The sequence below is a fragment of the Mastigoproctus giganteus genome, chromosome 10 (assembly GCF_048544385.1).
Source record: "Mastigoproctus giganteus isolate SK-2022 chromosome 10, ASM4854438v1, whole genome shotgun sequence".
Classification (NCBI taxonomy): Eukaryota; Metazoa; Arthropoda; class Arachnida; order Uropygi; family Thelyphonidae; genus Mastigoproctus; species Mastigoproctus giganteus.
In genome coordinates, this window is record NC_143584.1 from 162,097,077 (window position 1) to 162,112,751 (window position 15,675).

The window sequence follows — 15,675 nt, forward strand, 5'->3', positions numbered from 1 at the left end:
AGCAGAGGACACCACTGCTGCAGCAGGAGGACAAGATTTAAAATCTTGTTAACCAGTGCTCCTACTCACCTTTACCTTCCTTGGCATTATTCATGTTCTAGAAGAAGAAATAAACCTGCTTTCACCAACATGTACATTACACTGTACTTTTTATCACATTTATGAGAATTAAACACCTCAATTTATCAAAGGATAACTTTTATAACAACATGATTAATAGAAAACCATGTTAAAAATCAGGGTTATATATGTACATATACATATATGTATATCTATATGTACAAAATTCCCTTTGAAGTGATTACCAGATATTTAGCTAATAATCACTAGTAATTTTAACACACATTAATATAACCCAATACTTCTTCAGTAATATACCACCTTTAAATTCCTGTAACCAAAATAGTAATGGAAAGCCACACAACAGACAGTTATTTATAGTAGCTGTGAATTCCATTTATTGTCATTTATTAAAATATGTCAAATATACAAACTGGCAAGGTAAATAAAATTATTCATCTTGCTGTGCTATTTAAGCTCTTATTCTATTCAATAATATGCTATTTCTTATGATAGATCTCTAAAATCAAGTATATACTTATTTAACAAGAAAAACTGATATATAAGATGAACACTAACAGCACAAAATGCTCCTATTTGCAGACAATAAACATGCTTTCATATGTGCATTTCACTGAAATTCACTGCATTTGTAAATAACTACCTAATTGTCTATTATATGACTTGAGGAAATGATTTCTAGACTCCAGTATTATTTTGATTATAGGAATTCAAAAGTTTATACTGCAAGAACCACCAGGTTTCTATTACTGTATATCATACTACTGACCTTGTTGGTGTGTGGGTGTATATATATATATATATACTAACATATAAATGTATATACGCACACACATAAAGGCATATTTAAAGTTATTTTTTAGTTAGACTTTATCTAGCCAAAGAATAACTTGCATTATTCTTAATTCAGCTTGAAGGCAATATTACTAATCTTTGTGAAACTAGAAATATAATCAATAAATTAAATTTGTCTAGTTTTTCGTTTGCATTCAAAGGATTGTTTCTGAACATGAAGCAATCGTTTGCCATTAATTTCAAAAATAAATTAATTTCTAAATATAATAATATCAGTTATTTTTAAATGTATTACAATACACTAAAACAAATTATTCCCATTAAATTTCAATTTGTAGTAGTAAAAAAGTAAAAAGTTACATAAGTCATAAGAAAATTTTAATAACCTGATTATAAAACAATGCAGCATTCAATCAATGTCAAGTTTTTTTTTTTAAATAAAATTATATTTTACACATACACACACACACACATACATAAAATAAAACATCAAAATATGAACCAATTCCAGAATCAAATATTCCAAAGGATGGAATTTGGCTCAAATATGGTTCACATTTTGAGCTTTGTTCAGAATATTAGCATGAAAAATTATTCTAACAATAAGTATTTAAAATATAAAATGAATTTTTTAGTAAATTTTGGCAATTTTATATAGACTTCATAGACTAATATCAAGTAACTACACAATGAAAATTCTATAGCATCTCCTGATGGTTCATCTATGGACTTCTGACTAGGTCCAAAGAGTGCATGCTAAAGTAGAAATCTCAGAAATGAGGTATGTGAAAGACATAATAATACTTAATATAAAAAATCAATTTTGTTGTTCCAGGAGTCTCTTTCAACAGAAACGAATGGTGGAGTTACCACAAAGTTTCTTATTTTGAATATTTACAAACACAGTACCCCAATATACATTATCACCAAAGCTAAGGATAAAATTTTTTTTAACAGTCAAGTTTGCATTTAACAATAATGATGAACACTGACCACCTTTCCAAACTATTAGGAGAAAAAATAAATGAGTGAATTAGAATTTCAAAAGATCAGCAATAACCATTAAACAGGATGAAGATGATTACAACCGAAGTAATCAAAATTTTTCCCTTTAAAGATAATTTCAACGAAACAATTCTTGATGGCCTAAAACACCACACCACTTTCTAGGAATAATCCAATTGACTTCAGATAGATACATAGAGAGAGAGAGAGAGAGAGAATCTTCTTCTTCCCCCTCTAAGTTGGGAGTGTCCCTTGACACTCCCAATTCAAATTGGAAGGGTACAGAAAATCTATTGCAGTATTGGAATATTTCTGAAATCTGAATATACAATTACTGTATTAGCAAAACAAAAAAAAAAAAAAAAAAAACACAACTTCTCTAACTATAATTATTATGTATTCTAATCCTTTAGCAAATTTAGTCTTCTCAGGCTGCGGGAATTAAACTCTCGTTCACTATATTTATATACTCAAATCCTTCAATCTTTGAGTTGTTTCAGGTAGTTTGAATTAAAAACCAGTATTACAGATTAAAAAAAATATAAAGGAAAATGAATATGGCATTCAGTTTCACTGCCTTGAGAATGACCAACAAACCATTGTTTTCCTGACTTTTATGCATGGTTCCTTCTACCAGTACTATGAAAGTATGCTTTCAAATAACTTCTGTGTGAATTTTACACTGCAAATCATGCATATATGATCTAAAAAAATCTTAATATATTTTCAGATTGAGAAATTACACATTATCCATACATACTGCAAGACAGGTTTCAGAGAGAAAATATCTTTTGCAAGATTTACATGTATATTTGCACACATACACACTGATGTGTGTGTGCAAATTTTGACAAATAATGATTGCCAGCACATTCCCTCCATACAAAATTTACAATTTTGTTTGGTTCAGTCTGTAAACAAAGTCATAAATGAGTGATGCTTAAATCAAATGGTTGTCATCTAATTTCAAAATGGCAGATAAAATTATGCCCCTAACAGCCAAGGTACTGTAACACACCTATTGGGGTGGGGGAGGGCTTGCATGTGATAAATGTGGCTTTGATATCAGGCTGTAAAGAAAATAAACGAATATGCCATCAGGTAACATTTTTTGGAAAGTAGACAAAAAAAAAAAAACCCCTAACTTAAAGTGGTTACAAAAAATAAAAATTTTGTGGATTAAAGGCTCAAGGCATATGGTAATATAGTAAAAAATAAAAATGTATTCTGTGCCTATCAAAACTCTTTAATTTTCTTTTTGAGTCCATGGATCCTTTTCTAGCCGGCTGTAAATGTCAAGAAGAATTTATAATCATTAGATCTAATCCTGGTAGTTCCAGTTTGTGTTAATTTTTGGGCACATAGCCTGACAAACTGTTTTGATGATTTTTTTTTTTTTTTTTTTTTTTTTTAAATACAGACAGGCAGATCATGCTTCATGGTTTTATCGATTGCTGATTTATTTATTTATTTGCAATTTTTGAGATGATTTCTGAATCATGAGATTTTGCTTTGTTTCAATCACTTTGTTCATCATGAGCAGGGCACTTAATTATTCACTGAATCCAGCACTGCTTGGTAATTGTTGACTGTATACATCCATTGGCTAGTAGCTAGCTATGCACTCATTGGTCTGGCTATGCCTGTGGGATATAATAAATATATACTCTGTATACCAAAATAAAACCCAAGATGGTATTGTCGACAGTTAATGTGAATCACTTTTATCAGTACCTTCTCCCAAAAACCAGATTATCTTCAATGAAAGACTCTTCGTCCAACCAGTTACTAGACAAAACACACTATTGCAAAAAATACCAAAATTCAAGCAAGTAATAATCTCAAGAAAACGAAAAATGGATGCATGAAACAAAATACTTCATATTCAAAAATACTGCAATGTTTTGAAAGAATTTTTTTAAGCACTGTTTATTGAAGCACAAAAATCCAGTATTACAAAAGTAAATGAAAGTGCCTATGTAAAGAGAATGGAGAGATGAATCATCAGTTAGTTCAAATTAGAAACATTAATTGTTAATGCATTAAATATTAAAAAAATTCCTAACATTCCCAGAAATAAATTAAATCTACCATGGAATGTTAACTTGATGTGCATTTTAACAGCATACTACTGCTGTATTTTTTGTGATATTTCCTCATGAAGTACTGTGAATACCCAAAACTAAAGACGCTGTCTTTTTCTTTCATATTTTACTATTTAAAAACTAGGAACTTTCTTAAACCTGCATATGTTATCTCAAGATTAGTAATTTTCATGCTGTTGAAAGCTAAACGTTATGCTATCAGAACACATTATGGTCACAAACAATATGCAGCAAAAGCCTTCTTTGCACTATATGGCTAATACTAACTTGTTTGCTACTGTTGTAACAATACCACTTAAATCACAAGCCATTATTTATGGAACAGAAAAACACAGTAAAGAATATACACATATACAGCTGCAAACCATAACCATCTTGTATTCAATTTAGAAAGAAATTCTCTCCTTGAGGGGGAAAAAAAAAAAAAAAAAAAAAAAAATATATATATATATATATATATATATATATATATATACAGTCCATTCCGGTTATTTGGGACACATCGGGACTAGTGCATTTTGGCCCGATTAAGTGGCTGCCCCAATTATCCGAAATTTCACGTAAATAGTTAAAAATACAATGTACCCCCCCCCCTTTTTTTACAATTAGTTCACTGTACAATCAAATTCAATTATTACTATTTTTTTACTATTATTATTTTTTTATCTTTTTTATTATTTATTTATTTATTATTTTTTTTTTAGGCCCTTGCCACAGAAATCTTAGGAAATTAGGTGGCAGGGCCTGCCAGAGTACTTACTTCTAATGCGATCCCTCTATGCCTGACCTGCCTCCTCAGGGATAAGTGTGGACAATTGGGGGGGGGGGGGTCCCACTAGGGGCCCAACGGCTAAAAGGTCAGAGGAACAACACAACATAAACATGTACCTTACACTTTTTAAAATCTCTGGCCTTCACAGTGTTCTGTGTTTCACAAACAGAGTGCACAACACGGAGATGGGGGAAACCCCTGGGGCCGTTAGACAATGAACACTTTACACTTTGTACAATAAAATCATGTTACGACGAACTCAACATAGTAAAGTACCGTTCACTATACGATGTACAGTATGCGCCGGTCACTGTGATTATGTTTGTCAATTGAATTTTAATTCTATTAAACAGCGATTCTAATTAGCAAAAATAGGAGGAATATTATCCACAGGTTATAAAAGCAAAGATATATTAAGCACAAATTTACCCTTTATTACCTTACCAATTAAAAAATTAAATAATACGTGATAATCGGAATAATTAATATGTACTGTAATAAGTACATACGAGCTAGTTGACATTTCTGTTCACTGACATTTGTGGGTAGGGGTTAAAATTTAAAACAGTAAAAAGATAAGCAATCAATAACAAAGAACACGGCACACACAAATTGCAAGTAACACGGTACGCGCAAGTGAGAACCGAGTAACGAGTTACAAAGCTTTAAAAATACGAATGAAGAGATCTGAAAATTTATTTTTTTTATATGATTGAAGATTCCATAGAAGTGTAAACACATTTTACCATAATAACCCACCGAATTCCAGCTGTCGGTATTATCACAAATTCAGTAAGATCGAGTTTACTATTCATTTATGATAGATTTCACTAACAGAAAAGCCCAATAAACAGGTGACTGCTAATTGTTTTTATTGTTTTATGGTTGTGACCTCCAGAATTTCGACCGAACCACATGGTACCGTCGGAGACAATCGTGGGGTAATCTCCAGTGCTGCGGTCTTCTGCCCCGATTAAACGGCATGCTGTCCCAATTAAGCGAAGTAAACCCTGACTATTTTCTCGATTGGTTTATGTTTTTTAAGATTTGCCCCAAATAAACGGCTGCCCTGATTAACTGGTGGCCCAAATAACCGGAATCCACTGTATAATAATAATACTGTTATTGAAGACCACAATGCTTAATCACATAGTGATTTTTTTCAAAGTAAAATATGCAATTATTGGGACAAATTTTACAAGATCATGGGCCAAGAGTTGCCAAAGATGCAAGTGTTGGTAGTATGAATGTAATCCATATGCATCTACACAGTGATTTCTTCACGTAACGTTATATTAACAAATAGCATAATAAAAAAGAAAATTTTATATTTTTTCGTTTATTGAAGAAAAAAACATACAAAAACGAAAAAAAAAAAAAAAAAAAAACACAAATACTTTAGAGTAACTATAAGTAGGCCCATCAAAACAGCTAGTAATGTGAACAATAATACACTGTGGCTAAACGACATGCAACAACTTCTTAAATTAAAATTGCACACAATGAGGGTTGTTATTCTTTTTTGCCCACCAGATGGGGTTTCATTTGTGAACATGTGACCACCGTCCAGGAGGACATGGTAATAGGTTGACATTACTTCACAATTATAGATGTCTCCTGCTTTGTAGCACTCATATTGTGTAGCCAATGCTCTGCAAATTTGCAGAGCATTGGCTGACACTAATACCATCGATGAATCCATTGTCAATTAAATATTCCCTGTGCATCCAGTTGCTTAGCTAAAGTGTCTGCTTTATCGAGGAGGAATGGCCCAGAAATTGGAGTGCTACAAGCTTGGGTTGCGCCAATGAAATAGAGCTTCGTTGACATCTCTGATTGATGCTCATTGCGATTTCTTGCTTGGATTAACATTTCCTATAAATTGATTTACGACTGCCTCCTGATTTGTTGATTCAGGACACTTGTGATTGTCACATTCCATCTTTGTTACTTCATTTTCAACAACTTACTGGCCAAATCCTTGATAACAGTGAATGTTCTCTTAGAGTTAAGCAAGCCTTCCCATTTTGGTGATATCACTGAGTAAAAATAAAATGTTTAAAATATGTTTTAACTCATGCGTTCAGTGTCCTGATTCAAGAACATGCAACTCACTGTAGGCTACATACAGCTGCTTTACAACATAAGGAATGACCTTGTTACAACATGTACAGGTGCCTCCGTAGCCAGGTGGCAAGGAGCAGCAGTGCATAGCACATGCTTCTTGATTAGACCAGGGTTCAAGCCCATCACTACTAAGTACGGAGGATGCGGAAAGGTCAGGGAATGACCACCGCATATCCCGGAGCAATATGGCCTTAGTTGCTAATGCTCCTAAAAACCAAATAACATACATACATACATACAACATGTACATCACTGTCCTTCTCCAGACACTGGATGGAATAGATCTCAGTTTGAATCCTGCCGATGACGCGAGGAATCTTTATAGGTGTTTTTCACAACACAACCGAGTTAGACAGTCTCAGGCAAGGGTAGTATGGTTCTTTCCTCCTGGAAACCTCAGCTTTCAGCTAGCAAACAGAAAATCAACCATAGAACACATGTAATTTACAGAAAATATATGATGCAATATGGCCTGAGTTGCTGAAAAACCCTAATCCCTACAAAAAAAAAAAAAAAAAAAAAAAAAAAACTGCTTATGCAATGTGAGTTTTTTGATTTTCCGATGATTAAAAGTCTTAATTTTCACTTCCTGTCATGTTGGCTTCAACTAGTACAGTGATTCTTTCTTTGCTTTGTTTTTTCGCTAAAACATTTATCATCCTCAAAAGCAAGTGTTCTATTAGGTAAACATTAAAAGAATAAATCCATTTCGTCAGCATTAAAAACATCCTGAGGTTCATATTCTACCAAAATCTTCTTTAAGGTGTTGTTCCTCCAACTGTTGCAATCTTCTTCACTTACATTAACACTTTTTTCCAAAAATAACCTTTTCCACAATTCTGTGGCACTTCTTAAATTTATACAACCATCCAGTACTCGCATTAAATTCTGTATGCCCAAAGGACTGTTCAAATTTCAGAGCTTGTTGCTTAATTATAAAATAAACAACTGTACAGAGTGGGCCAGTAAATCAGTCTCTTGTGATGGGGAATTTTAATTTCCCAGATATTGATTGGAATTTGTGGGTTGGTCACTCACACAATAGCAAGTCTTTAGTTAATTTATCGGATGATTGTTTTCTACAGCAGCATATTCGGCAAGCAACTAGAGGGAGTAATACTCTTGATCTGATATCAGTAGTGATTCTTCATGCATTAAGAATCTGCAGTTAAAGGAACCACTAAGTGGCAGCGATCACAGTGTGCTGAAGTGGGATTTACACAAAGTGGTAACTACCATCAGGGGTAAAGGGAAGGGTTTTTGCTTTCATAAAGGTGACTGCGGTGGTCTGAGATAGTATTTAAATTCTATACGGTGGGACCAACTGATGATGTTACCAATGGAAAATTCAAAATGGGAAGCATTCAAAGAATTAATCTTGGAAGCTACTAGGCTTTTCATACCAACTAAGAAATACTATTCAAAGTTTAGGTCTAAATGGGTGTCAGATGAACTAATGAAACATGTTGCAGAAGAAAAATGCATGGGATACATATAAATTAACAGGTGACACGGAAGCCTATGATAGATATAAGCTGGTCTGTAACCAAGTCACAAAGGAAGTTAGGCAGATTACAAGAAATCTTTGGCAAAGGATGCAAAAAGTTCTTTACTTATGTAAACTCCAGAAGAAAGGGGATGAATTACAGTAGTCCACTTAACATAGATGAGTTGACTATTGATGATCATGCTCAGGTAGCTGATAAACTGAATGAGTATTTTGCATCTACATTCACACATGAGGAGTTCTTCAATGAGGGGAGTGCCAGAACTTGATCAAACAGGGAGCTATGTGATTTTGCAATAACTGAGAACAAAGTGGAGGAGAAATTGTTGAAGACAAACATAAAAAAGGTGCCTGGGGTGGATGGAATCTATCCAGTTATATTAAAGGAGGCAGCAAAGAAAGTAAGCAAACCCTTAGCCATAATTATGAGAGTTTCCTTGGACTCGGGAGGTACCCATGGACTGGAGAGAGAGTGGAAATGTGACCTCAATTCACAAAGGACGACAGAAGTAATTACAGACCTGTTAATTTAACTTCTGTTCCAGGGATATTAATGGAGGCACTGGTTAAAGAAGCACTGCAGGATTATATAGACAAGAATTCAGTTATAGTTTGGACATAGCAAAGGTTTGTTAAGGGGAAGTCTTGTTGACCAATTTGATTGGATACTACGATGTGGTCACAAAAGAACTGGATGCAAAGAATAATTTTGATATTATATATTTGGATCTTAAAAAGGCTTTTGATACTGTTGGACATGGAAGACTGCTGCACAAATTGGAGTAGTGTGGCATTGGAGGAAAATTGCTGCTATGGATAAAGGGATGGTTGAGTGGGAGAACACAGAGAGTGGTAATCAATGGACACTGCTCTTTGTGGATTAATGTTATTAGTGAGTCCCCCAGGGTTCGGTGTTGGGCCCATTGTTGTTTTTTATATTTATTAATGATACTGATGATGGTATATCAGGTTTAATATCCAAGTTTGCAGACGATACAAAGGTCGACAGGGTTGTTAATGACACTAATGACAATATGCTGCTGCAATAGGATCTAGAAAAGTTGAGCAGAATTTGTAATATAGATAAAAGTTGAGCAAAATTCGTAATACAGAGAAATTCATTAAATAGAAGTTCCACTGTACATTAGAAAACAGTGATTCCATAGTTATTTGTGGTGGTATAAAGGGTAGTAAAAAGTTCTGAGTATGCAGGGTATGTATAAATAAATTAGAGGTTATTTTGATAGATAAAAAGAAAAAAAAGAAAAAAAAAAAAAAAACGCCTTATCCAGTATCTAAAATTTAATTTTTTATGTTGGTAGATGGAAAAAGAATGAATATCTAGAAAACTGAGGACCATTCTGTAATTGAAGTTTTAACCAAAGAGGGCAGAAATGCTAAAGAAATCCACAAAAGAATGACTAGAGTGTTTGGAAGCATATCACACAGTATTCTACTGTTGCAAGATGGTTGGCAGAGTTCAAAAGAGGACAGCAGTCAATTGAGGATGATTCAAGATATGGTTAGTCATCCAAAGAAACCAATTCTGAAACAACTGTTATTGTTGAGGGGGAAAAAAAAATCAGAAAAATGGAAGAATTAATTAGTGTCTGAACTTGAAAAGTACTTAACATTTCCATGGAAACATTTTAACAATAATACACAAGCATTTGGGAATATCCATTAATGACAAACAGTAGAGGTTGAAGTCTCCAAGAGAGAATTTAAAATTAATTCTTGAAAATTCAGATATTCTTATCTCATTTGGTGACTGGTGATGAAACTTGGCTACATTTTTATGATCCTGAATCCAACCTAGAAAGTACAAACTGAAAGCACAAAGGTTCTCCAACTGTGATAAAGTTCTAAACCCAATCATCCACTGGAAGCGTTGGTCTTAATTTTCTGGGACACAATTGATTACCTTCCACCTAAAACCACAATAACGGGAATATTATGCCATATGCCAGCCTTATGAAAAAGCTAAAGGCTGCAATTCAGGGTAAAAAGATTAGGAAATTTGGATTACTTGGTTTTGCTTCTCCATTGCAATGAACTTGCACAGGATAAATTCATGAATATGGATGTGAACAATTACCCCTCCCCTAATATAGTTCAGATCTGGCCCCAAGTGGCTATTATTATTCAGAAACCTCAAGTTTCATCTTTGTGGAACTAATTTCAAAGATGATGAAAAGCTAAAAGTGTCTGTGAAAATCTGGTTTGATGACTAACCTGAACAATTTTTAAGGATTTTTTTTCAATACACTTATTTGTATTTAATCTGCAGATTAAATACAATAAGTGTATTGGAAAAAAAAAAAAAAAAAAAAAAGACAATTTTTTATCTGTTTCTTTTATACTTCACGTCCCAAACTTTTTAACCATCCTTTGGACAACAAATCAACTAGTGGTGTTCAATAAGAACACTAATTTGTATATTACATAAAGCTAATTATCTTCCCCACCAAAAAATAAGATATTTAAACAAAGTAGAGGAGGTTTTTTTTTTTTTTTTTTTTTTTTTGATTTGGTAGTTGTTGGCGCATCGGCTTCTGTGGCCATATTGCACCTCCCAAGGTTTTTGCAGTACTTTGATCCAAGCCCGAGGCGGGAATCGAACCCGCGACCTTTGGGTTGCCGGGCAGGTACTTTACCCACTCGGCTAGCCCGGTCGGCAAGTAGAGGAGGGGGGAGGGGGAAAGACTGTTTTAGTTTTGGGTAAACACAGTATTATATGAGAACAGTGTGGTATAGCAGTGAAATGAATAACAAAAAAGCAATCAATTATAATAAACAAGTGCATCGTACACAGTCAGGTTAATGATAAGCCTTTCCATGATTAAAAACTAGAAGATAGCATTTATAAACTTACCTTCTTGTGACGTTTTCCTTGTATATGTGTTTCCCAAACTTGGAGTGAATTCATGTGGGCATCACATAGCTAAAAAAGTATTAAGTGATTTAATGAACCCTCAATTCTAAGCAATGTACATAGGAATGTAGTCTAAAAACCTCTCACAAACGTCTAAACTAAGCTATACGAACAGTAATTAACAACAGCCATGGTTGTTATACACTGAGTGGACAGAAATTATGGGATACCTACCTGGTAATGGATAGGTCCAAACTTCTCCTGGATAAGGGCAGTCACACGGCAAGGCATTGAGTCCACTAGTTCACGAAAGCATTCCACAGGCATTTTCATCCATGCTTGCTGCATCGCTGTCCACAATGCCGTCGCATTCCTGGGTGGAAGATACAAAGCTCGAACAGACCTTACAACATCCCAAAGATGCTCTACAGGGTTCTTGTCCAGTGAACGGGGAGACTATTCCATGGTGGTAAAATCTGCAGAATTCTCTTCAAACCATGTTCTAGTCACCACAGCTGTGTGGGGAGGCATTGTCATCGTGCACCCACTGCCTGTGGGTGCACGATGACAATGAAGGGATGCAGATGGTCTGCAATGTTGAATATATAACCTCGACCATTCAGAGATGCATCTAGATGATGTACCAGAGGTCTCAACATGTAGCAATTGAACACGTCCCAAACCATTAGCAACCTTCTACCTGCCTGAACGGTTTCGTGTTGACACGATGAGTGCATAGCTTTGTGGGGTTTCTGACAGATATGCACCCTCCCATCAGCTTGAAATAACTGGAAACGGGACTCAACAGACCAGGAGGCCAGTCTCTAATCATCCAAGGTCCAGTACCAATATTCTTTCGCTCAGTTGAGGCATAGAGTCCCATGTCATGGTGTTAGCAATAGGACTCTGGTGGGTCGGCAGCTCCCAAATCTACTGCAGCTAATGATCACCTGATTGTCTTGGTGGAGACATTTTTGGAACCTCTCTTGTTGAAGTCTGTGGTGATTTGTGCCACTGTCACGCTCCGGTTGGCTGAAACAATGCAAGACAGACATCAAAGACCACATTCATCCACCAGCTTGCTCCACCCACAGTGCTGTCCATGATGAGATGTTATTCCGGAAATGGCATATTCCCGATACTGTCAAACAGAGATAGTGCAATTTCTGTACCACCTCTGCGATAGAGTGACACATGCGTTGGGCACCCGCTGTCATCCCTCTTTCAAAGTCGGTTAACTCACAACGTTTATCCATACTAAGATCAAATTACCGTCTACGTGAACACAGTGATAGTATGAATCAGAGCTGTAATACTCAATATGTTCTACACTGATATTAATATTTGTAAAATAATAAGAGGAGTTTACCTCAATATAATACGTAGAACACTTCCATATTATACTCTCCAGAAATTAAAACGGAAAAAACGAAAAAAATCGACAACTTATCGGTACATTAGAGTAAAATATAAATAATTAAATAATTAAAAACCAATTTAACACAATTCAAATCAATTTAAAACAATTAAACATCAATTTAAAACAATTAAAAAGAATGTAACGAAAATATTCAAAACGACTTTCCTAAGGAAGGAAAATCGTTTTGAATATTTTCGTTAGATTCTTTTTAATTGCGTTAAATTGATGTTTAATTGTTTTAAATTGATTTGAATTGTGTTAAATTGGTTTTTAATTATTTAATTATTTATATTTTATTCTAATGTACTGGTAAGTTGTCAATTTTTTCGTTTTTTACGTTTTAATTTCTGGAGAGTATAATACGGAAGTGTTCTACGTACTTCATTGAGGTAAACTCCTCTTATTATTTTATAAACACAGTGATACAGTGTACCTGTATACCTGTCAAGTGGTTGATTCGTCAACTAGCAAGAGGGGTGACAGCGTCATGTTGTCCAGGAACCAAGTATTCCATGAATTCTGCCGTTTCGGTGTACTGCAAACCCAGTAAGCAATAATGAAATTGTTCAACACACTGATTACAAAGTTAAGTTACGATCCCAAGTACAAAATGTACACGGCATGTCACATATTACATCAGAAACACACTGTGTACCACCTGAAGGCAGATCCAGAGGATTTTATAATCTGGGATGGCCACGATCAAATGATTAATAATTGATTATATACAATTAGTGGATTACAATTATATACAATTAGTGGATTACAAAATTGACTACACGTGCATGCACAGTTTCAGCTGAATGGAACTATTGGTCAAGTGGAAACAGCACGTTATCTTTATCACTGACAGAATTCAACAGAATCCCTCCACTGTCATAATAATAGTAATAGAGGCATGAGATGCAAGAAAGCAAGCGTATGGGCTTATGTAGCATCAGTGAAAAAAAAAAAAAAACAAAAATTCACACAACCATTCCCTCTAAAAGTTTGTCCAGTTCCTCCTTGAATTTATATAAACTATCAGCTTCCACATTGACAGATGGAAGTTTGTTCCAGCAATTAATCACACTGGCTAAAGGCAAATTTTCCACACATCTATTCTATAGCAATCTTTCCTCAATTTGCCCTCTTAGGTTCGTAATCTGAGCAAGCGGAAGAATCCCATTCAAGGCCTTATACACCTCAATCAGATCACCTCGCAGGTGCCTAATCTCCAGCTGTTGCAATTTGCAGGACTTGAGCCTCTCTTGTTAAGAGGACCCACATGCTCAAGAAAATCTGCATCCTTCTTAAAATGAGGCCTCCAGACCTGTACACAGTACTCAAGGCGTGACCCAACCATTGCCTTATGCAAAGGGATAATCACCTCCTTTTCCCTGCTAGAAAAATTCCTGTATATCACTGACAAAAACCCCATGACCCGCTCTGGCAGCCTGTCTGCATTGCTCAGAAACATTCAAATCTGACTGCACAATTACTCCCAGGCCTTTTTCATTTTCTACCACCCTATGTGTAATACCACACAGTTGGCATGTTCCTCTGGGGTTACTTCTACCCATATGCAGTACTTTGCATTTGTCATTGTTAACTTCAGCTGTCACTTCTCACCCATCTGCCAAAATTTTCTAGACCCTGTTTGAGTAACACACTGCCATTACTGTCATTAACAACCCTATCAATCTCTGTATCATCTGCAAACTTCAACACTAAGCCGCAATATCATTGATAAATATATAAAACAACAGTGGGTCAAACACCGAACCCAGTGGGACTCCACTAATAACATTAGTCCACGAAGAGCAGCATCCATTGATTACCACTCTGTCATCCACTACCATTTTCTTCCACATTTTGGAATAATCTAATTGCAATATAATGATTATGCCCATCACTACAAGAATCAACCTGCCTGCCACTGATCCACACCTGGCACTACCAAATGTTTTTTTTTGCTAAATACGTAAAGGAATTCTATGCTAAGTGCTTGTAATAAAAAAAAAAAAAAAAAAAAAAAAAAAAACAATGTTATGTTCATAAAATAAATTTAATATAAGTTAATAAATAAATGCTCATCCTCACAGAAATGATGACAGGAGAAGCTTGTTATTGTTATTTGGTTTTTTTTAGGAGCATTAGCAACTAACGCCATATTGTTCCGGGGATATGCGGTGGTCATTTCCTGACCTTTCCACATCCTCCGTATTTGGTGGTCACGGGCTCGAACCCTGGTCTAATCAAGAAGTGTGTGCTACGCACTGCTGCTCCTGCCCACCTGGCTACGGAGACACCCAACTGGAGAAGCATTAGTTCTATCTGAGAGACTGTTGTTTTCCATTGCACTGACTGTCTTTTAGTTTCTGAGTCGTACTGGAACAGCCAACTTTCATCACAAGTAATTACAGTACCCAGAAGGTCTGGATCTTCTTCACTGTTTTTTAAAAACATTTTCACAAACTTCGAATCTTCTCTTTATTCAAAATTTTTGGCACATCTTAGACACACTTTTCTCATGCCTAAATTTTCAGTTCTAATTCTAATGCTTAAATGATATTCACTTTTAATCAATGTCCACATTTTCCCAGTCCCCTTACCCAGTCCACATTTTCATCAGTTTTCATGGATATCAGACAGCCTGGTCATTCATTATCTTCCACATTCTCTCTTCCTTCTAAAAATCTTTTATGCTATTCGAACATGCAAGCTCTTGACAGCAATCTTCCCCATAAACTCGAATGATGTCATAACTCTAACTTTCAGTTGATATTTTGTTTAGTTTTGTACAGAAGGTAATGAAAACCTGTCTTACTGCAAAGCAAATGAGCATGTTGGAACACGACTTGGCAGACAACTAGGTCGAGGTCAACTGCCGTGCCTTTGTTTTGCAGGTTATATTTAGTGTGAAGTGGCTGCATGTGCAGTCCACTATTTGATAGCTACACCTTGTACGTACAGTTTTTTCCCTTGCTGGAAATCACTGCATAGATC

At 35.2% G+C, this 15,675-nt stretch overlaps 1 protein-coding gene across 1 annotated transcript in view; it reads right to left on the reverse strand.

Moving 5' to 3' along the window:
• LOC150079435 (uncharacterized) overlaps positions 1-15,675 on the reverse strand; it is a 171,794-nt gene that overhangs the window by 99,429 nt on the left and 56,690 nt on the right. Inside the window, exons 5-6 of the mRNA XM_090382327.1 lie at positions 11,268-11,336; positions 70-97 (exon numbers count right to left, since the gene is read on the reverse strand). Coding sequence (XP_090238453.1) covers positions 70-97; positions 11,268-11,336 — 97 coding nt within the window. The remainder of the gene's footprint in view (positions 1-69; positions 98-11,267; positions 11,337-15,675) is intronic.